Source organism: Strongylocentrotus purpuratus, unplaced genomic scaffold (assembly GCF_000002235.5).
Source record: "Strongylocentrotus purpuratus isolate Spur 01 unplaced genomic scaffold, Spur_5.0 spur5_scaffold_7, whole genome shotgun sequence".
NCBI classification, from domain to species: domain Eukaryota; kingdom Metazoa; phylum Echinodermata; class Echinoidea; order Camarodonta; family Strongylocentrotidae; genus Strongylocentrotus; species Strongylocentrotus purpuratus.
This window is the reverse complement of record NW_022145613.1, coordinates 23,627,823-23,650,376: the sequence shown is the minus strand read 5'-3', so window position 1 is coordinate 23,650,376 and position 22,554 is coordinate 23,627,823. Positions and strand designations below refer to the sequence as shown.

Here is a 22,554-nt window from a genome sequence, read left to right as displayed (position 1 = left end):
GGTAAGTTTTCAAGAGTTTCTTTAATTGGTCTGTGGACTTTGCTGCTTTAATAAGAGAGGGGATATCTTTCTTTGCTTTGGATGCAGTCATCTATATACCTCTCTCTCTCTCTCTCACCTCCCCTCCCTCTCTACTTCCCTTTCTCTCTCTCTCCTATCTTAGACACAATACTCTCACTTTCTCTCCTATCTTAGACACATTCTATCTCTCTCTCTCTCGCTCTCTCGCTCTCTCTCTCTCTCTCTCTTCTTCCTTCTTGTTCTTTCTCTCTCTCTCTTCTTCTTCCTTCTTGTTCTCTCTCTCTCTCTCTCTCCCTCCCTCCCTCTCTCTCCACCCTTAGATACAGATATAATTTCACCTACAACAGACGGCTAAATCAGTTTAATAATTTTATAAATATGTATTGTATAAGTCACATATACAAAACTGTAACAAAAAATCGTGTAAAATGTCACACCGAACACAATCTTGTATTAAAACATTAATTGTACTTTAATAACACCATGAACATGAAGGCACATTATCAATCTACCTCTAGTAATAATGCCAACACAATTAAAACATTTCATTTCAACCATAAATTTGTGCACACTAATATATTTCACTCCTATATTCAAAACTAAATAATCTTAATTTTCCTCGAAGACGGATGTGACATATTGAAAATAAATCTGCATACTTTGAATGTGTTCCGGAAGTTGAATTTACTATGAGGAATATATTGGATTACATCACAGTAATGAATAACAGTCCCAGAGGCTAGCAGGTTACACAATAATTCATGATCAATCTTCACATTAGCTTTGAATACATACTTATGTAATAGTATAAATATATTTTTTTTAAATAGTACCATTCTACACAAGGTCTAAAGTTACGTGCACTTAATATATTAACCTCAAACTATCTTTAATATATTCACTCATTTTGTATCTATTCAATCCCAGTTATATCCGTCCTGAAAATGAAGGAATTATAGTTCATAATTAGGTAATACCTTACAAAGAGTGAACCTGTATACATTATGGAGTCATTGATAAAGATACAATGTGTAAAAGAATGATGAAAAACATGACAAACTGTTCAAAAATAGATAAAAAATATGTCAAAAGTCTTACAGCTGACATGTTAGTGAGAAGCTGTAAGTGGTGAAAGCACAATGTAGTAAGAATATAAAATAATATTTATATGAAAAAAATGAATCAGTCTCCCATAGATGTCAACAATATGAGCTGCACAATGGAACCCTGGAAAATAAATAGCATGATGAAGAAAATTGAAAGAAAAATACCCTGAATCTCCTGAGACCGTACCACTGTAATTGTCCTTCGATCTTCTTATGCTTTGTAAGGCATCTATGAAATTATTGCCTGACAAATATTTCACACACAATGTCTGAAAAAATACATCAAGACTACACCAACAGTCATTTTTAAGACTCCTCAATCCTCCCTCTCTCTCTCACATGGTGCATCCGCAAGCCTACTGTACAAAAATATATCAGTTGTGTCCCATAAGACGACATACTCGTTACAACAGTGTACAATCTAAATCAATATTTTAGGATAAATTGCATACAATACCCAAAATAATGGTAGACTGTAATGGATGGTATATACGGTACCCTGTTCAAAGTGAATGAAATATAGGTTATATATTTCATGTGATATGTTGTCATATTTTGCAAGTATATATCATATCATGTTCACTGTGCATATGAAAATATAGAAACAGGATGTTCTCATGCGTTATAAATATAAAATAGGGAATATGTGAGGATCTGACAGGAAATATATAGAATATATCAAACTTTACGTCATAATTACTAACAAATTTCCAAAAAAACATGATTTTTACAAGGCGCTGCAATTCCAAAGCTCTTTTCACAATACATAATCAATGTACATGTATTGTCATTATTACCTCCTTCCCCAAGTACAGATCATTTCTACTTTATTTATTCATATTTCTTTTATATATATATATATATATATATATATATATATATTTCATACTTTATTGATCCCTATCATTGCAAATACTTTATATCATAACCTAGCAACAACTATCAATAAAAATATTGGTCATTTTTAATTCCTCAAGGCGGCAATTCAGAGTGCCTTCAGAGTTGATTAAAGCAGTGCATAGTAATTCTGAGCACCAATTGTCATCTGTTATTTGCTAAAAATAAACATGACTGCAACTAGTACACTCATTTATTGATAACTTTTACAGACCTCATTTGCCAGCTGTTAACAATCCCATGACACATTATCATGATTAAGATAACATGGTATTCTAATTTTAATGATATTTCTGACTACACTACCTAATGCAATACAGGTATAATGTGTAGGATAATGTGAAAAGATGTTTTACAAAATGCGTAGAGTATACATTTTAGAGATATAGAGCTCTTGCCCTTTGCGACAATCTTTTAAATTTGTTTACCACCAAAAGAATATGTACCTTCAGTGATAAAAGAAAGAGTAATGCTGCTCAACAAATGGCAACCTCAGAAGTAGAAGGAAAAAAAATTAACCCAATTCAAGATTTAAAACGAGAACAGCAAAAATTAAACATGTTCTTGGACTTGGTACATTAGACAAACTACTGCTTCTTCAACACACACACACAAACACACGCATACCCAACGTTTCATTGACTGTATATAGGAATTATAGCCCTACACTCAGAATTCTGAAAATTAATGGTACATTTACAAAAATACATCACATTTAAACAAAATCTATGTGTACATCAAATTTAAGTTGTTTTTCATTGCGTACAGATGTATATTAATTTACTATAATGAGATGATAGGACATACTTTCATATTATTCTTTTTATTTGTCTTTCTTTCTGAGGGGGTGGGGGGGGGGCTATACATTTAGGCATATCAAATTATTTAGGGTGAAGGCTAAGATTACATACATGTATGACAGAACACTTTACATGTAGTTACAATCCAATTGCTGTCATTCTTGCATCCCTAATATTTGACACTGACCTTGACCTATCACATCTACAAATTGTCCGTTTAGAGCCAGACAGGCGTTCTTTCATACAATTTTACAAAGAGTTAACGCCCTTCTGGCTCAAAGCGACAACATATCAGATGTTCATTTAGAGTCTTAATAAATTTCCTTTATTGCCAAGACATCATTGCATGGAACTGCCTGTGCATCAGTCGTATATATTCAGCAGCGGTACATTCTTTTTTATCTTCATATGTGTACAGCCTATCCTACCATCATAAATATTAAATAGTGCTAATAAATATAAATATACAAAAATAGATTTGGTAAACATGCACGTTCCTGTTAGTCAAGTAATGACTTTGCTCATTCATTTATCATGCACTGCATTCAGTATCTGCCAATTTCAGCAACGTTTATTTTTTTTAATTGCTGTTTAATTTTCCTTTTCAGCCTATGGATTTATTATAATAAATATTTATAAAAGACTCATTTATTTCATACATAGAATCATTTGAGCTCTAAATTGCCACTGCAGACTATTAAATATGAATAGTACTTAGTACATTTGATAATTTTTATTTAAATCCACCACTCGTGTGCAACACTTATCATGCACTGCATTCAGCAACTTTTTTTTTTTAATTGCTCTGTGTAATTTTCCTTTTCAGCCTATGGATTTATAATAATAAATATTTATAAATATTTATAAATATTTATCAAAAGACTCATTTATTTCACACACAGAATCATTTGAGCTCTAAATTGTCACTGCAAACTATAAATTTGAATAGTACTTTGTACATTTGAGAATTTTCATTGAAATCCAACACCCATTTGCAACACAAGAAATATAAACCTTAGTAGGCATTTCAAAGGTGCATTTTTATTTAAAAAAAACATGCAGTGCACTATATATGCCGAGAACACACTGAATAATCTCGTCATATAAAAAATTGATCAATAATAAAACTCACTCCAAGTGATCTATGTTATGGAGTTAATGCAATAGAGATTAGAATATACTTTTTGTGGTGGACAGATGCTAAAATCGATTTTGATTCATCATTATTGATTTACCAATTTCAAGCAAAGCAAGATTCTACCTGTATCTTTCCAATCAAAGGTTTGGATTCTTGATGGAAAGTAATTTTCAATGTCTATTACTCATACATGTTTAACTGACGATAACTATTTCTAGTTTCTAGAATTTCTGTCAAATACATAATGGTCTGTTTAGAGCCAAAAGGGCATTTAGTGTATAGAAAAGTATAGGAGTTAAAGACCTTTTGGTCCTCAGTAAAAATACCCCAATATATTTTAATACATTATCTTTCAATTTTAAAAGCTTTGGACATGAAAATGTAACATCTACCAAATTGGAAAGTGTCTTTTTCATTCCACTGCCAGGAATAAGATTGCCCCAAGGGCAAGAGGGCTAGTGTTTTTGATACTTTGCAACATGCTGCATACTACTAGATTGAAAATGAACGCACTCTCAAAAGTATGTCCCTTTCAGGACAAGCATTTTTAAAGGGATAAATTGATCACATTTTTAACTTCAAATCGGCAACTATAATGTTTATCTTTTTTATTGCTACATTGCTCTAATAGAATGTAATGTCTCTGAAAACAATAAATATGAGTAAAACTTTGTGGCAAAGTTGACGAAATGGCCAATTTTGAATGAATAACAATGATTTTGAAACTCTCAATGTGTTGCCAATTTAAAGATTTTAAAGCTTATTTTCCTTTCTAAATTTCCTGGTGTCAAACACATTATTTTCATACATGGTGTGTGCTGAATTTTGCCCTTGCTACCCATGCATATCAGATATGTGTAGGGCACTACCGGTAAATCAAAAGTGATTGAGCCCAACCACATAATGTGGAATGACTGTCACAAGAGGGATATATTGGATGTGATATATCGTCGCCGTTTTCACGAACCGGCACAGCCCAACGCGCAACGAAATAAGTACATTCTGAGAAAAACGCGTTTTACGTTTAGCCCGTTTTGAATTCGCCAGAAACATGCCTTATGTCAAATTTTATATCACAAAATACATATCAATGAAAGGAAAATATTCTATATTTTCTATACATTCCATTTGTTAAGCATAATGACAATTACTATTAATATTACGAACCGGCACAAGCCACTGTGTCGTTTTTCCTATGTAACTTTACGCGCAAGACAAAATCGCTCGCGCTGTCTTAGCGCGTATTTTATTTTCACGAACCGGCACAACCGCCTGTGTCGCGTCGTCTAGGTCTTGTAAGCGCAAAGATATTTTCACGAACCTGCACAGCCCATTGACTTATAACGGCGCGTGCCGGTTCCGGAAAATATGAATCGTGCTTTTTGGCTCGTGTGTCGTTTTTGTCATTTGTGTAACCATGGATATCTCAAAAACTAAAGCGTTTTGGATGCTGAAATTTGGTGAGATGAAAGATTGTTGATAACTTATGCTAAAAATGCAAAAAAAATAAAAACTACATTTTGAAGGGATTTCGGTGGCTTGTGCCGGTTCGTGAAAACGGCGACGATATAGAGCTTGGATGGCAGGTATTCTAACTACAATTCTTTGCCTGTATATTTCAGATAAGTAGTTTATAAATCGCTATGGCAGGCAAGACTCAACTTAGCTTGTTTTGGATATAGGTGACTAATTATTATGAGCAAATCTGTGGATAAATCAATCGCATTAAAGAGATCTACGATGTACGATGTACTTATAAAATGCTATTTTTTTCTTTTTAAATACATTTCATAGCATATAAACTTCAGCCTCAAACTTTAATATTAGAGTGAATATTTTTCTACCAGCCAGTATTCAATATACACATTGGTTAAATATCATAAATAAAAATCCTGTTTGTGTAAAATACTCAACTTCAATCTACTTCTCCTCTTTGGATTTTTTTGTTGTTGTTTATACTTGGTTACCAGTAGACATGATGGCAGTATATGAGACTATTAATAAAATGTATCCCAAAATATGTTTTTCCAAAAAGAAATATATCAATGACATACAATAGTAATAACCTATTAGATAAATGCATAGTTGGTGCAGCAAAATGAGTGAAAGATTTTGAAAAACTTGAAAGCCAGAATCGTTATTTCATGACAGAGTCGAAAGGCATCGATGAATACTCAACTTTTTATATATATATATATATATATATAGTCACTGAATGTCACATTATTTCAAATAATCGTGTGTACAGCATACAAATGTAGTCACAATAATATGCTTGAATGCATTGCAAGTTGTAAATATAAATACAAAATTGAACTTTGAAAGCCAAGGTGAAATAGGTAGACCAGGAAGAGTTGATATCAATCGCAATTACCGCATGTACATAAGAGATAGGAGACTGCAAACTTGCGATTGATTGGAGGACTTGGGATTGATTTGGATCAATCGTACCTTTTTGTAAGATGGAGCCTAGGAAGACTGAATTACCATTCATATTGAGTGGTAGGTAACAGACAACAACAGACTGAAGAAAAAGATTTAACTATCTTCAATGGCAAATGGTTGTTCAGTATGGAGTCAATTTTTTGGAGGTGGAGTGACTAAGTGATCAGTTCCTTTCAAAGAAAGTCACACAATATCACATTTACCATACATACAGAGTCATATGTGACAGGGCCTTCAGCTTCTCAGTCTGTGCCCTCATACTTTGGAACGCTCTCTGCGCCCGTACTCAGGACTCGCCCACCACTGACATTTTCAAATAGAGTCTAAAAACTCATCTATTCAAAATACAACCCTAATAACTATAAAATATTTGTAAGTTTGTATTACAATGCCTACATTATGTCTTTTGTTAAATTGTTGCTAAAATGGTTGCTATTATCAATATGATACATGTTTGTTAACTTTCCCAGGAATTTACATGTTATGTTGATTTATTTAGTGATGTTAGCAATGTTTGATTTTCTTGTTGATTTCAGTAATGTTAATTTGTTTAGTTATGTTAGTATTATTTTATTTTCTTGGTAATTTAGGTAATTTTAATTCCATTAATAGTAATATAGATTTTTCTTGAAGTAATCTTGATTTGTGTACAGCGCTTTGAAACTTTTATGTCACAAGCGCAACATAAATTGTTTGTATTATTATTATTATAGGTGATGCGAAATCACAGCTCATCTTTGCCAAGTGTAAATATGCTTCCACCAGTGTCTTAATCAATAATGGACCTACCCTGTTGAAAAAAAATGAACGATTCAAATGGGCTGAACCTGAGAGAGTTACCGTAGTATACAAAAAACAAGAATCCAACACAAATTTCAGCCTTTTTCCAAAGGTACGGCAAACACAAGATATTTCAGAATAAAAAAATGATCAGCCGAGTTTGAAAATTACCCTGTCAATCACACTTGCAACCACATCCCTTTTTCTCTCTCTTGTCTTCTTCTAGCCGCTGTCTTACCATCTCCAGTGACTTGGGTTGCGACACCCAATGAGAGAACCCCCAGATGATCAGCAGGTTCACCGTTAAAACCACCACGAAGGCTCCTGCGGTACCCGCCACCGTCGGTAACCCAACCGCCTCAACGAGAAACTGCCGGCGCTCGGCCTTGTCGAGCAGGAGGGCGTGGTACTGCCAGTAGGTCGAGAACGCACCACCGATGTGGAACAGCTGATGGCTGTGCCCGATGAAATCGAAGATGCCGGGGGCGAGAACCTCGGGGAAGCGACTTGCGTAGAAGAAAACTGTCACCGCGGTGCAGAAGAATTGCCGAACGTGAAAGAGCGCGGCGTCGGAGTTGGGGTCGGGTTCGACACAGAAGATTACACGGTATAACAGAGGCAAACTGAATGGGGGGCAAGGAATATTCAAAAGAACAAAATCAAAATCAATACGTCATCATCAAATGATATGATATATATTACAAAAAACTTTATCACAGCTTGTTTGCTGTTTTGATTCTATGGCTTAGGGTTTGTTTCAATAAATGTCCTTGTCAGAAAAAGGTGGATTGAAATAGTATAGTCTGCAAACACCTTGCTCTGAAACTTATAGGCCCCAAATTAGCCAGAGGATCCTATAAACTCACCCATTGCGAGACTCTTTACAATTGCACAGATTTAAAGCAATTTTTGTTGTTGGGGGTAAATCGTTTTGTTTTGATGGTTAAAACAAGTACTTTGATTAATTGTGCAGAATTACTTTTTTTATCATTCCTATCATATCTTAAAATCCCACATCAACCCACCCACTAACTTCAGCCAAGTGAAAATAGCCACTTCATGCCTGGATTAAAAATATACAGACCCCCCGCCCCCCCCCCCCCCACTCCCCTCCCAGTCATAAAATTGGTTAAAAAACCCTGACCAAACGTTTTTCTTCTAAATATTTCATAAAAATGATAGAAATAGAAAAGGAATATAAATGCTAAAAATTTTACCTGCACCAAAAATACGGGATCATAATTGCTGGTAGGCGCCCTGAGTGACATAAGAAGTGGTTGGATGAGAAGCGGCTGTAACAGGCTAGGAACGTGCTCAGCATCGCTGTAAACATCGCCATCACAAGGAAGACTTGGTGAAGGGGCGTATGCAGAAGCTCTGGGGGAAAGGTGTAGGCACAGTAGGCTAAACCGTGATGGGGAGGGGGAGAGAGAGAAATTAGAACATAACAAATAAAAACACAATTATTTAACACAACTTCAACAATTATTATATTAATTATACAGAAATTATCTAAAATATGGAGGGGGGGGGGGAGAAACAAAATTGCACGATAAAAATACTAATCAATATCAAAAGAAAGTGATGAAACTAAATTGATTCTGCAGTTACATAACAAGGAAAGTGAAAGCTGCTTTCAACTGCCTCTCTCCATATCATTATTTATTTATTTATTTTTTATTTATTTTTTTTTTGGGGGGGGGGGTTCATAAATTCATAAATCATTACCGGTACACAAATTTCTCATGGTATGGTATGGTATGGTATATTTTATTTATGCTTGGTTAAAAACAAATACAATAATTGTGCCCGCATTCAGCAAAAGCTGCTTTTCAGCGAGGCCGTGATTACATAAAATTCGAACAATAGAATTCAAAAAATGAAAATACGTTTACAAACAAATATGTTAACATAAACAAATCATATAGAAGTAATGTGAAGAAAATCAAGAAATCTTTAATAAAAATATCAGTAATAATTCAGATTTCTCTATAGGTTAATATGAGCCTTAGATGGTCATTTGGCCTTAGAATCCTGTTAAAAACTACAAGACGTCAATCCATGTATCTTACCTATACTGCTTCCAAAACTGTAGATGCTTATAGCCCCATAGTCAAAAAAGAATGTGACATAGCGGGCAGGCAAGGAGATGCAATTGAACAAGTGTGCCATCGCACTGGCAAACAGGTACATGACGCAAGACAGGAGGAAGCAGATCAGAGGCCACGAAAAAGGATCCTGGATGAAGGCCCCATCGGCGACCTGTTGCAGTGTGGTCCAGCCAAACCACATCGCAGGGATGAAGTGTGTCCAGAAGTTGATGGTTTCATTGGAACCCTGGATGGCGCTGACGAGGCAAGATGAGATGCTGCTGCGGCACGAGCGGTACCCAGATATGATGAAGGGTTCATGGAAGTCAGAGGGAACCTTGGGTAAATTTTGGGAGAAGATTTAGGATTACACACCAAAAATCATAAGAATAATATTCAGCTTTTAAATAGCGCTTAATACATCTCGGACGTCTCTAAGCGCTTTACAGATATACTATTACCCCGGTCATTGGATTCAGTGCTTGCCCGCACATATTGTGTACACAATCTCCACTCCCTGGGGAGCATTCCAGCCAGGCGTGTTTTGACGCTCAAAAACTGTTTGACCAACAATGACGGTCGCATCCCACCGGGTACCATTAACCATTTACTGGATGGAGAGTAGCAAGTGTAGGTTAATATCTTGCCAAAGGATATTAGTGCCATGTCGGGATTCAAACCCATAACCTTCGCATCTCCAGTCAAGCGCCTAATAAACCACTCAACCACGATACTCCCACTGTATTAAAATGAATCCTAGACTGTATTACTCAGAACAAGTTTGTGTAAACTGTCCCTTTCTATTTCCTTTCACTCTTGCTGTGCCAATGTGACTTGTGTGATAAACAGAATCATTATTTTCCATCACACATAACTTCTCCAAGAGCAGTGGTCTTGTAACCAGGAGGTCTTGGGTTCTAAACCAAGTCGATACGTTGGTGCCCTTTGGTTAAAGGTATGTTTTGGAAACACCCCCCTCTCAAAAAATGAAATGGAAGCTCTTATTACCAATCATGTGAAAGTATATGTTTTGACTAATACGTGATGATACAAATTTTGCCGGGGAAACCGTCTACTAATTGATTTGTTTGGTGAATTATTATATCTATCTGGACCGGAAAGATATCGTGCACATGTCTGTGTACAGTGCTTGTAACATTACCAAGACTGAGCCAAATTTCTTATCATTTTGATGATTCCAGAACCTTGCAGTACACACCAATACTTATATGCTAGATGATCAACCTTTTCTGATCGATTCCACAACTTTTCTTTCACAAAGCAATCGCATGACCATAACTAGTCTACACAACGGTTTTGCTGTGTGCGGACTTGTACACCCATTAATGGTATTTCCAACAAGCCTGGGGTCAGCAAATAATGACCTTATACACATTGAAACTGATGACCCTCTCCCTTCAAAGTATCGGCATTGTTATACAAATAACACACTCTATAATTCTTCATTTTGTTCTATCATATTTTTTGTGAAATCTACACGTCGTCGTTGTGGTTAGACCATACAAAAGTATTTTCGCATTCTTCTTTTAAGCTTAGCTAATCATGTGTCACAACCCAATAAACCAAAACTGTTTTCATTGACAACTTTATGCATGACAGCCTTTCAGACAAAAACGCTTTGAGGGTCACGGCCTCGGGGGGGGGGGGGGGGGCTCTTTTTCTTCTTTATTGCAGTTGCTCTTCTTTTCAATGGCCAATTGCCCTCAGCCTCACTTTTGTGTGAAATGTGATTGTAGATAATTCAGACTTCTTTTTTCTGGTCAGTGGGGTCTGTTTAAAAACTAGCAATAACAAATCAAACAGCAAAACATTTTTTCTCTAAGGTTGCACAGATTTCTTGTTTTTAACCAATTAAAGTCACATAATGATAGAAGTCAGCTCTCATGGGGAATTCGTCACCGTTCGTTCGGGTGTTTACCCAAATAACAGGTGTTGTCAATCACCAGGGTTAGCCTCGAGTTTTATGACCATTATACCTTTATTATACATTATTATATGTAATGCTTTGCTTTTCCTTCGCCCGAATAATTTCCGAGCATGCTCCGAGAGACTAGGGGGTAATTCTTGACGGGCCAACGGGTTTGCTGTGTGCAGATTTGTACTCCCATTAATGGTATTTCCACCAAGTCTGGTGTCAGCGGATTATAGCCTTCTGCACATGGAAACTGACTACCCACTCCCTTTAAAGTTAACTATTAAAATGAATTGACTGAAGTGGAGAAATGAGCATAGCCCTTAACCTATTAAATATAGGTTTGAAGTAATCAGGATTATAGACAGGAATAGAAAGTATACAGATTAATTGACAATAATCATATTTTTCAACTTGTCAACAAAAACATTATTTCATATATCATGAGCATATCCTGGTGAATAACATTTGTACCAGCGACTGTTGAAAAAACAAACTATTGCACGTAAGGTGAAATATTTGATAGCATAGAGAATTTCATTTCTAATCATGCCACTTGGAAGCATGCATATTTTATAGATGTACTTCATTATAATACAAATCACAATAACAAGAAGTACCAGTATAAAAGTAATCACACCAGACCATAAAAAACTCATTATTTTACATTACAGATACAGACAAGCAAAACAGATCTGCATATTTTTATTTGTATACTCCTGCTCGGTGTACATGCAGACCTGTATTAATGCAATGGCAGTGATTTAAAGCCAGTTTGTTGGAAGTTTGTATGAAAATCTACATGTACAGTGTACAGATATATTTATTGTGTGTGTTTACAAAAAAATTAAAAGGGACTATCTAGAGCTACCCATCTACTCATTGCCTTGCTCTTGATCCTAATTACTTCTAAAACAAACTCAAACAAAAGCAGTTCATGATGCTGTAATGTTGTACTTGCCAAGAAATTTAATTCCTGACATTTTTATTGGATGGATCAAATACTTTGCTTATTCTACTAGATAGGAACTTTTGCCCTCCATCTACTTTTGAAGAAAAAAAATTTGAACTTCCAAACTTTCAAATTTCCAAAGTAAAACTAAAAAACATGCTAGGAACAGAAGATGAATTCAGACAAACACACAAAATTAAACCAAACAATGGTTTGGGTACAACAAATTGACACTGGAATCCAGGACTAACGTTAGCTTGAGCCAGCAATAGTAGTTCACAAACGATTTTTTTTTTTTTTTTTTTTTTTTTTTTTTTTTTTTTTTTTACTACCATTTACAACACTAAAAAAAAAAAATTAAAAATATGAAACAGTAATTGTTTGATAATTCTGTGTTTACTTTTTGGTGAGTTGTGCGCAAAGCATGCACAACTTGTCGCTGCCCTGCATGCGTTTGCACAGAAGCAAGGAGAGTCACGTAACTAAAAACCAGAATGATACACTGGTGGTTTGAGAGCAAGCAAATACAATGCAAAAACCAAAGAATTTTCTGCCAGCGTTTAAAAAAAAAACATTCCAGAGGGCAGAGGCGGGTTTTTTCGATTTTGCTTTTTCTTCATGTTTATGGATAGTTGCTAAGCAACTTCTGACGAGACACCAGGGACCCGTTTCACAAAGCCTATTTTCAATGACAAATGAGAAATATCAGTAACAAATCTGTTGATAACCAATCAGAAGCAAGGATTTCAGTAGCTTATAACAACAACTGTCACTTGTCACTGATGACAAGTTTTGTGAAACACCCCCCAGAATGTGAGAAAAACCCATGGTTTCGCTTGCAGTGAAAATGCAGCTACAATTGCCTTTCCCTTTATCACAAACAAACATGAAAGATTTAAGAAAACACATGTAGATTATAATTACCTGGTTGAAACGCAGCAGCTTTATAGTCCACATCTTGCACAAGTCACACTCCTCTCCAAGTCCCACTGTTGCAAAGGATCCTAAAGCTTCCCCAGAGCTTCTGACAATCAGTCTTGTATTGTGATAAACCCCTCCTCGTCTGAGAGAAAACATAAAAAGACAAACCAAAATGATAAGCCTGTTGGCAGAAAATTACATACATGTACATGCAGGTCTAGTATAAAGCAAGGCTATGTGTTTGGTTATGGCCTTGCAGCATACTGAAGTTGAGGTCGGCAAAGTGAATTTGTCAGCAGTTTGAATTAACTATTATGTGGGGGTGTGTCAATGACAGCCGCTGTCAATCTCCCACTCCTAGTATTAAACTGTAAGTTCTTTTGGAAACTGTGCTAGAATACCTGGTAAAAATCAGGGGGGAGGGGGAAGAGAACCTGTTTGTTAAACTTATTAATGGCTAGTTTATAGACCTGAAGAATAAGTTTTGAATAATTTTTAAAAGTCCTACTGAATCACTCTTCTCATCTTCACTGCGATTCATGTTCTGATTTTGAGTTTGACAGTTACATGTCATGATGTAGAGTTGTAGACTATATCCTGAATAAATAAAAAAGCTGGATTAGAGGATGAAATAAGTATGACTAGTCTGCTAGTACGAGTATGAATAGATGCCAATATTAAACTTAGTTCACCATCATTCTATGGCATGCGCATGGCTTCTTGCTATGATTTATGAACATGATCTGATATAGACAGCAATAACCATCTGATTTGGGTCATTTCTTTAATAAAACTGACATTTGTTGTCATAATCGGAGGTCTAGTGGAGCCAGACGTAGTCTCAGTGGAACAACCGACGATTAGAGAGACTGAAGCTTTCGGTCTAGATCTGATAATGATAATTATGATGATGAACATTTAAACATGGGGCACATACCGCGAGCCAAAGTTGAAGTTTTATAAGAAGAAACCACTCTCTCAAGTTGAGCTCTTACTCGTTATTCGAGTTCTAGCCTTTCACGTCAGTATTAGGCCAACAACAAAAACAAGTATTGGACCAGACCTACTTTACGATCAGAAACTTGGCGACGCACCAGCCCGATAGCAGAGGGGAGAATGAGGCATGACCATGGCTATGGTCGGGGAGTATAGCACAAAGGCAGAGAGGTGTTGCATGGCTGCATGTTCAAAATTTCGACGTCGGCTATTTGAAAATTTGACACAATTTATGCATAGAAATGACTACAATATCAGGCAATTGAATTAAAAGTTTTACACAGTCATGTAACAAGAGAACATTTGATCGTGATTTCTTTAATTACTCACCAAAATTCCAAATTGCACAGCTAATTAAGGAGGGTGCGGTACATACCACATACCAGGAAGGTAACTACGGCGTTTGTGTACAGATGATCGATTGGTAGTCTAAATAATACAGCACCATTATTATGTCAAGATATACCATTTGATATCAAAGCTATACCATTTGATGAAATAAAAATTTAAAAGGTGTATTTAATAATAATCATTGCCAGCTAAAACAGTACCAAGCCTCTTTATACTCCAGAATCATCCTAGTTTTCAACAATATTCAATTACGTATTAAAACATAGTTTGTTTTTAAAGACTATTTATCAAAAGCATCCCCCCTACCAATACCATGCGTCCGACCGATGGCTTTGCTTTTCTTTACTTGAAAATGATTGGGAGACAGATCCGTCGGGATGCCTTACTTGCATTTTTTTTTTGCATCCAAACTGTTACACAAAAACTCATGGCTTATCAGTGTCAAGTTTGAAAAATCTTTAGGATTTGAAAACTAACTGAGCCTCGATCTGATTTGCAATCAATGGCGAGTCTATAGGGATTATTGTCACCCGGGTCAATCAACAAAATTGCACCCCACCCCCTCCATGCACGTACTATATCTGCTCAAATATACGAGCCACATTTCCCAATTTGTTTCACTATACGTGATAATATTATCTTAATAGTTGCGATTGATCTGAATTAAGTCCGATAAACAATCGCAAGTTTGTAGTCCCCTATCTTATTATGTATACATAGTTGCAATTTATATTCTTTTTATTGAACTGATCGGTTCCGAGGAGTGGGGGGGGGGGGGGGGGTTGTGACTCGGACCATCAGCAAACTGTGCATGCATGGTGCTGAAGCAGTATCTTGGACCACGTAAAGAGATATCTCATTGTGTCATTTACAATGTATGACTAGGAGTATAAACAATGTTTTAAGATTGTAATTTTTCGCTTTGAGGTTACCTTTTGTAGGTCCCCTTTTTTCCCCATAAAGTGCCCTTTTTTATGCTGCACTCTTACTTTGAAAGGCGCTCCGCCGCCCATGCAGAGGTTAGTAACCAGAGTCTCATAATACTGCATTTTACACAGTATTACTGCAAAGGAGGACCCTGCATGATTCTCCTTGTTTGATTCCCCTCCTCTTTTCTTTATTTGCCTCTTTTTCCCCTTCAAATGCTGCCCGGGGGACATAGGCCTTTACATCCCTACATAAACTAATATTTGCATGAGCATTATTCTTGTCCGTACAAAGTCATGTACCCGACCGACACAATGTTTGAAGAAATTAAAATCGATAGGCTCGAGGTTCCAATAGTAACGACACCGATAGCCAATCAATAATGTTCCTGTGAAAATGGTCTATGAAGGTTCATTGCTGAAATTCATTAGCGTGCGGTAAAGGCCAGGAACAACTACACGTATTACTCTATGACAGAAGGGACAGAATTGCATATTAAGATAAAGAGTCGACTTGTATTTCCTTGGGTGTCGATCTAGGCCCTGTGTTGTTCATATCAAAGGGAAGACACAGGAGTCGAAGATAACCCCCCACCCCGCCCCCCCCCCAAAGGTGTATCGAGGGGAGGTGGTTTGGGTTGGTAAACAGGGGGTGTTTTAGGTGTGGAACCCCTCCCCCCCCCCCCTCTCCTGGCAAAAAAAAGTAACAAATGTTTTGTTGTTGTTATTGCTCAACATGGGCAAGGGGGGTGTGTTCACCTCCCTCCCAGTGAGCCAAACAAAAAGTTAGTGCTTACCCCCCCCCCCCCCCCCCCCGCAGGCTTGCTGATTTGCCGCTAAATATTTTCTCACGATTTGGGCCAACAACAAAAATAGTGCTCCTTATACAGTTCTATATAATTGTCATTAAGAGAGAAAGAGACATGTTTTCTCAAATGAAATGATAGGGGCTTTGTGACTTTCAATGAGGAAATTACAATATCTATCGCTATAGTGAATTAGGCCATTTTGAATTGTCTAAATTGTTGAAAATTCAATAACTTCCGGAGGCTTCACGGCAAAATCTCTGCCCTAGATTCCATCCGTATAGAAGTAGATCCCAAGACAATCCTTTACGTTTTCATGTAGTTTATAAGCTTCTACTGTAGCTTAACAGCCTTAACATAATGTTTAGTATGCAAGCTTTCGTCCCGGCCTTCAGTGTATACTTTCAATATTATTCACACAATTCTTGTTGAACCTCGAGTTTACTGGAGCGAAGATAGATGACAATGAATAGGCAAAGTCACTAATCCGAAAAGGGTTAATCCTTTTTATCTACTGTAGATGGATTCTTTCGAGTTGCTTGATCATTAGGGCGTTTCAAACCCAATGGCCCGAATTCACAAAGGAGGTTTGTCTAGGCGCGGATCCAGGGGGGGGGGGCCGAGCGGGCCTTGCCCCCCCCCCCCCCCCCGCAAAAAAAAAAAGGAGAGAAAGAGAAGGAAAGAAGGGAAAGGGAAAGAGGAGGGAAAGGAAAAAAGAAGAGGAAGAAGAAAAGAAAAGAGGGAAGAAGTAGATCGGGGGTGGGGGGGGGGCAAAAGGACTTGCCTCCCAGGCTGTTGCCCCCCCCCCCCCCATCAAAAAATAAAAGAGAAGGAAGGAAAGGGAAAGAAAAAAGGAAAAGAGGAGATACAAGAAAGGAAAAAAGAGGAAGAAGAACAGAAAAAAAGGGGATAACGACACAACAAATCGTCTTCTTTCTCTAATGATTTAATGAAACGTAAGCTTCCGCTTAGCGCGGGAGGGGGAAAACCCAATTCAGACGAGGATTATTTTTTTTGGAACGGTACAACAAATCGTCTTCTTTCTCTAATAATTTATTGAAATGTCAAAGCTTCCGCGTTTCGAGGAGGAGGGAGGGGGAAACTCGCCCCTCCCTGCACCCACCCACCCCCAATTACGTCACTGCTGGTCACCATTACGAACCAATATTTGGCTCGCATAATTTCAAATTTTGCCCCCCCCCCCCCCCCCCAAGAAATCCTGGATCCGCGCCTGATGTATGTACAACGGCAACAGTTTCAATATAAAATGTAAGTTCTTCTTACTTAAATCATTGGTCTGGAAACAATTATTTGCCCATTGTTGTGTATTGTATTACATTTTCACTGACAATGAATTCACATTGTAATGCAATTTTCAAGTTTCCCAGGCTTATAAAGATTAATATTGTTTAGTTGTACGATAACATCACTCAGTTTGATTTGATTTGATTGGAGATATATCTCATTAAAAACAGAGTAAAGGCTATACAGTTTCAAACAAACCTACACCATTAAACTTCAAGCTCACTCACACATGATTTATTGCGACACGTTCAAGGCTACTTATTACTTATACAAAGGGCAACAGCTTCAATATTAAACGTATGTATAATTTGAAAAAGTGCACACCAACAAAATGTATAGCAAATACTGACTAAAGACTGCAACACGCTTTAAGGCTCTGGTGGGCCCAAGAGTACAGCGTTTAGACTAATAGAAATGCTAAAATATTCTCGCTCGGTCGCTACGCTCCTTCGCATAGTATCCTAAAAATATACAAGTAAATATTGAAGAAAATATGTATTCTGTTGGTATCACGTATGTACAAATTACACTGTATGTTAACAAGATTAAAAGTTATAGAAATAGATCAGTGTTCCAAAAATGAATATTCAGCTTGCTCTTTTAAGAAGTCCTTTCCTGCTCAGTACTTACTAAAATTTACCTAGTAAATATTTACAACCCTTCGGACTGCACACTAGATATCGGCAAAGTAAAAGTGAAGCGTGAAAAAAGTATATTGCTTGTTTTTATGCTGTAGTTTTGCTGAAGAATTTAATTTTGTAACACAACAGAACTTCAAAAACCTGTGAGGGGTTTACATATAAGACTTATCATACAGCTTTATGGGGGTAGTCCCTTCCGTCACCTCCGCCTCTGTCACTGGCGTACTGATGGGGGGGGGGGCAGTAACCCCCCCCCCCCCCAATACAATTTAAACATGGGTTATTTTTAATTTGATACCAGTGATTTACAAGTATTGCTAAAATGGCAGTATTTTTCCATGAGCTCCCGGGGGCTCTACCCCCTAAAACCCACCAAGGGCCCTCCGTTGTGAATTCGGCCCAATCAAGTTGTGGGCATCAGGATCCAATCGCATTTTTAAAAGAGCACAAAAGAACCAACAGATTAAGCCTTCCATCTCATTCAGTAGTATAGAAGATAACGCTTATTACTGGATTAAAAAAATCGATTGGATGATTTCCACAATATTGAGTTTGAAACGCCCTACTGGCCATCCTTCAACGGTTGAAGGTACAATGACATAGTTATATAGACACTCAATAAAAAACAATTGAAAGTATTTTTTCTTTTTTTTATACGTGGTACCTTAAATGGCATTTTGTAAAGGACTTAGTTTAACATTATGTTTAGCATTATGGCACCCGGAATGAAACAAGCAATAAATTGCGTCCCCGAACTTATCTTCTCAAAATAAAAATATAATTTGTGTACCAAAAAAAATGGAGCTTTGAATCCAAAAACCGTTCATGGCCACTCCACCCCTGTCTACTCATAATGAAGCCCTCTAAAGTTTTTGGGAGCCCCAAATTCGCCCAAAAATTTAAAGGCAAAATTTTGCATAAATTGTATCATAATGTAAAAGAGGACAGTGGCGGATCCGGGATTTTCCAATAAGGGGGGGGGGCGCCGCCGACCGATATTTCGCTCAGTGGGGGTAGGGGGCCAACGGTTCCGGGTGCCATAATGCCTGGATACGTCACTCATTTCCATCCAGTTAAACTATGTCCTTTACAAAATGCCATTTGAGGGGGGGGGTGTGGTAAGAAGTAACTTTTTTCCCCCAATTCGTAAGAAAATATTTAGTGGCGAATCTACCAGCTGTCCACCCACACCCCCCCCCCCCCTTGAGCAAAGAGGGGGTGTTTGAACACCTAAAACACCCGTTTGCCAAGGGGGGATATTTGAACACCCAAAACACCCCCTCGATATGTCAATGGAGTTATGGACCTTCCAGGATATCCTCAACATCCTCCTCATTTCATTAAAACTGGAGCAAAATGAAGAAAAAAAGTTTCGTAATCGGCAGGATTCGAACCTGCGCGGGGAAACCCCAATAGATTTCTAGTCTATCGCCTTAACCACTCGGCCACGATTACTTTGATACTGGGAGATCGGTCGCTGGCTTCCCGTTCATAAATGGCTGATTAAACAGAATCAGCCCCACTGTCCTACTTGTAGCTACTCAGGGGCGGATCTAGCTTTTTGCTCAGGGGGGGGTTGACCAATAATGACGATGCGGAGCATCGTCCACGAGCCGCGAAGCGGCGAGCCGATTTTTTTTGGGTGTTTATTTGAACCCCGTAAGTGATGTTTTCCTGGCATCTATTAACACAATGGAGACCATAAAAAGCAGTGCATGATAACGTCTTTTTAAATCAAGTAACAGTTAAATACACAGTTATATCCAGAGTTATCATGTGTTTGGTTAAGTTACCAGATGAGTTGAATATCTTCTCACAATATTTGCACTTGAAAGGGTTTCTCTCCAGCGTGCGTTCTTTTTTCTTTCTTTTTTTCTTTTTTTTTTTTTTTTTTTTTCCTTTTTTTTTTTTTTTTTTTTTTTTAATGTGGGGATTTTGGGGATGAGAATCGGCAACGCTGGCCTAGCTTGTCACTTCGGCGGTGGCCCGTGTCCTCAAAAAAGCTGATGGGGGGGGGGGGGGGGCAAGGGACTCTGTGACATTTGTTCGCCCAACCCCCCCCCCCCCCCCTCCCTCCCCCCAAAAAGAAATAATAATAATAATAATAATAATAATAATAATAATAATAATAATAATAATAATAATAATAATAATAATAATAATAATAATAATAATAATAATAAATGAAATAAATACATAGAAATAGAATAAAATAAAATTACAAGTTTAAAAAAAAAGATAAGATTTAAAAAAATGGTCCCCGGATTTTTTTTTTTGGGGGGGGTTGCAACCCCCCCAACCCCCCCTCTAGATCCGCTTCTGCTACTTGCTCCCTTTATATAGAAAACTTCCAAAATCGGTGCCTGTTGGTCCGCCATGATCCTCTTAAGTTAGTTAAGAGCTGAGTTGATATATAGCCACCTGCCAGTGACCTGGCTGGGTAGTCTAATCCCTTCTGGCCCAGTAGTATTGTCGGTCTTTAAACTGTATTTTGATGGTGTTCATATTTCACTATCCACAATATATTCTTGCAATTTCTTTTTTTGCAACAAATCTATATAATCATGCCCCTAGTCAGGCGCGTACGCAGGATTTTTTCAAAGGGGGGGGGGGGGGTTAACAATTATAAATTGGGCCGAAAATTTCGCAACGACTCAGCCAGCCGCTGAATAAGCGGGGGGGGGGGGGGGGGGGGGGTGGTAAGAGGACACTTTTTTTTTTTTTTTTGGTATCGAAATTTGAAAATTTGACATTTTGCTCCGTTGGGGGGGGGGGGGGGTAAGGTCATCTTTTTGAGGTCAACCATGGGAATTTTTTTTTTTTTTTTTTTTTTAATAAAAAAAACAAAAAACAAAGGGGGGGGGTTTAACCCTCCAACCCCCCCCCCATTAGAGCAGTGGCGTACGCAGGATTTTTTTAAGGGGGGGGGGGGTTAACATTTTTAAATCGGGCCGAAAATTTCGCAACGACTCAGCCAGCCGCTGAATAAGCGGGGGGGGGGGGGTAAAAAAAAAAAAATTACCAAAGGGGGGGGGGTTGCTCCAAAATACACACACACAAAATACCAAAGGGGGGTTAATCCCCCCCCCCCCTCCCTGCGTACGCGCCTGGATTATAATAGAGTAAGAGGATGTATAAAACACACACTTCTGCAAAGATTCCCCTAAACAATAGTGTTGTTTGAACACAAATATTGATTTAAAAATACATAATTCGGGTTTTCTGTTGTACGCAGTAAACCTACATGTAGATTGTATTCTTTCATCAATATTCGACTTCAAACAATTTTTTTTGAAAATCCTTGCAGAAAGTTTTTTTTTTTTAATAGTTCAATATTTTTGGATGAGCTCTATCTAATATCATCAGAAAGACTTTTCCATAATTTCCTCCTCCAAAACTCCTCTATTTATCATAAGCTGTTCCAATGGCGGATCTAGCCGGGTGCAAGAGGGAGGGGGGAGGATATCTGAGGAAACATTTAGCGGCGACTCAGCCAGCCGGTGAATAGGCAGGGGGGGGGGGGGGGGAAGAAACACCCTTTTTTCGAGCGAATCTTTTTTCTTTCTTTTTTGGCCAGGAGGGAGGGGGGCGGGGCGTCGGACTTAGCTGTTCCTGCCTGAGCTGTTCACCAGTTTTTGTTTCATATCTTTACACACGTCTCTTAAAAATATTGCATATGCAAATAGAACAATTTCTATTATAGCTCGATAAACAGTAAGCCTATAATTATGAGCTAACTGTTTGATCCTACGGAGTTAAACAAAAAAAATAGTCTAACTTAGTTTGTTCATAATAGAGTGCTACAGTTGGGTACATAATCAACTCTAAGGGTTACTCTCAAAAAGTAATTTTGTAATGTTTGTAACTTTTGGCGTTTGGTCTCAGTTATAAGTGCTGCCCCAAACAACATTTCAGTTATCAAAATTTGGCTGTTACAATTGATTTATAAAACATTTGAGCTCTTCGATTATCAATTATCTTTCCTAATTCTTTTCAAGTGGGCGGCTAATTTTGTTTTTCCCTTTACAAGACCTTAACAAAACCCAAATTTGCAGCATATCTACTAGCTTTTTACAGTTCTGTAAAGATGCAAATACACACATTGCAAAGATCTGACTTTCCGTAATCCATTTTGAACCCCGCAACGGGGCCCCTCGTATTAAAGAGAAAAGAAAAATCAAGAAAAAAATTACGTGAAATGCTTTCGATTTATAGTCTTTTTTTAAAGCTATGGTGAATACAAATTTCAACTGAAAATTTCCGGGTGATGAAATAAAAAGAGGGTGGATGGGGGAGAACTTGAGCACATAAACAAAAAGACACAGATGATGATTCTAAATAAATCAAATTAAACTTGAATTTAATTTATTAAAGCACAACTTTTTTTTTTTTTTTTTTATCTCCTCTCCTCCGGATAGATCTGCATTATTTTCCCATCCAACTTTC

At 37.4% G+C, this 22,554-nt stretch overlaps 1 protein-coding gene, 1 long non-coding RNA gene and 1 other non-coding gene across 4 annotated transcripts; all 3 read right to left on the bottom strand.

The window, feature by feature from the left end:
- Positions 1-469: 469 nt before the first annotated feature.
- Positions 470-3,937, bottom strand: LOC115919777. Its single transcript, XR_004062010.1, has 2 exons — positions 3,178-3,937; positions 470-3,017 (listed from the first exon to the last, which is right to left on the bottom strand). It is a non-coding gene; the product is annotated as an uncharacterized LOC115919777 (long non-coding RNA).
- A 1,799-nt stretch (positions 3,938-5,736) lies between these two features.
- LOC575943 (membrane progestin receptor gamma) lies at positions 5,737-14,519 on the bottom strand. Of its 2 annotated transcripts, none has more exons than XM_030973949.1 (5): positions 14,410-14,519; positions 13,087-13,225; positions 9,260-9,614; positions 8,405-8,591; positions 5,737-7,810 (listed from the first exon to the last, which is right to left on the bottom strand). In XM_030973949.1, the coding sequence occupies exons 2-5, from the start codon at positions 13,117-13,119 to the stop codon at positions 7,363-7,365; spliced, it is 1,023 nt and encodes a 340-aa protein (XP_030829809.1). In that variant the 5' UTR covers positions 13,120-13,225; positions 14,410-14,519; the 3' UTR covers positions 5,737-7,362. The 2 variants fall into 2 exon arrangements, with proteins under 2 accessions (XP_030829809.1, XP_011662451.1); XM_011664149.2 differs by having other exon boundaries at positions 13,087-13,220; positions 14,410-14,506.
- A 4,962-nt stretch (positions 14,520-19,481) lies between these two features.
- Positions 19,482-19,563, bottom strand: TRNAS-AGA. Its single transcript has one exon. It is a non-coding gene; the product is annotated as a tRNA-Ser (tRNA).
- Positions 19,564-22,554: the final 2,991 nt, after the last annotated feature.

Coding starts and splice junctions, on each gene's coding strand:
- LOC575943 (XM_030973949.1), bottom strand. CDS start 13,119: ATGTGGACTATAAAGCTGCTGCGTTTCAACCAG. Junction 9,615..13,086: donor AGCTGCTGCGTTTCAACCAG/GTAATTATAATC, acceptor AATTTACCCAAG/GTTCCCTCTGACTTCCATGA. Junction 8,592..9,259: donor CAGTTTTGGAAGCAGTATAG/GTAAGATACATG, acceptor ATCACGGTTTAG/CCTACTGTGCCTACACCTTT.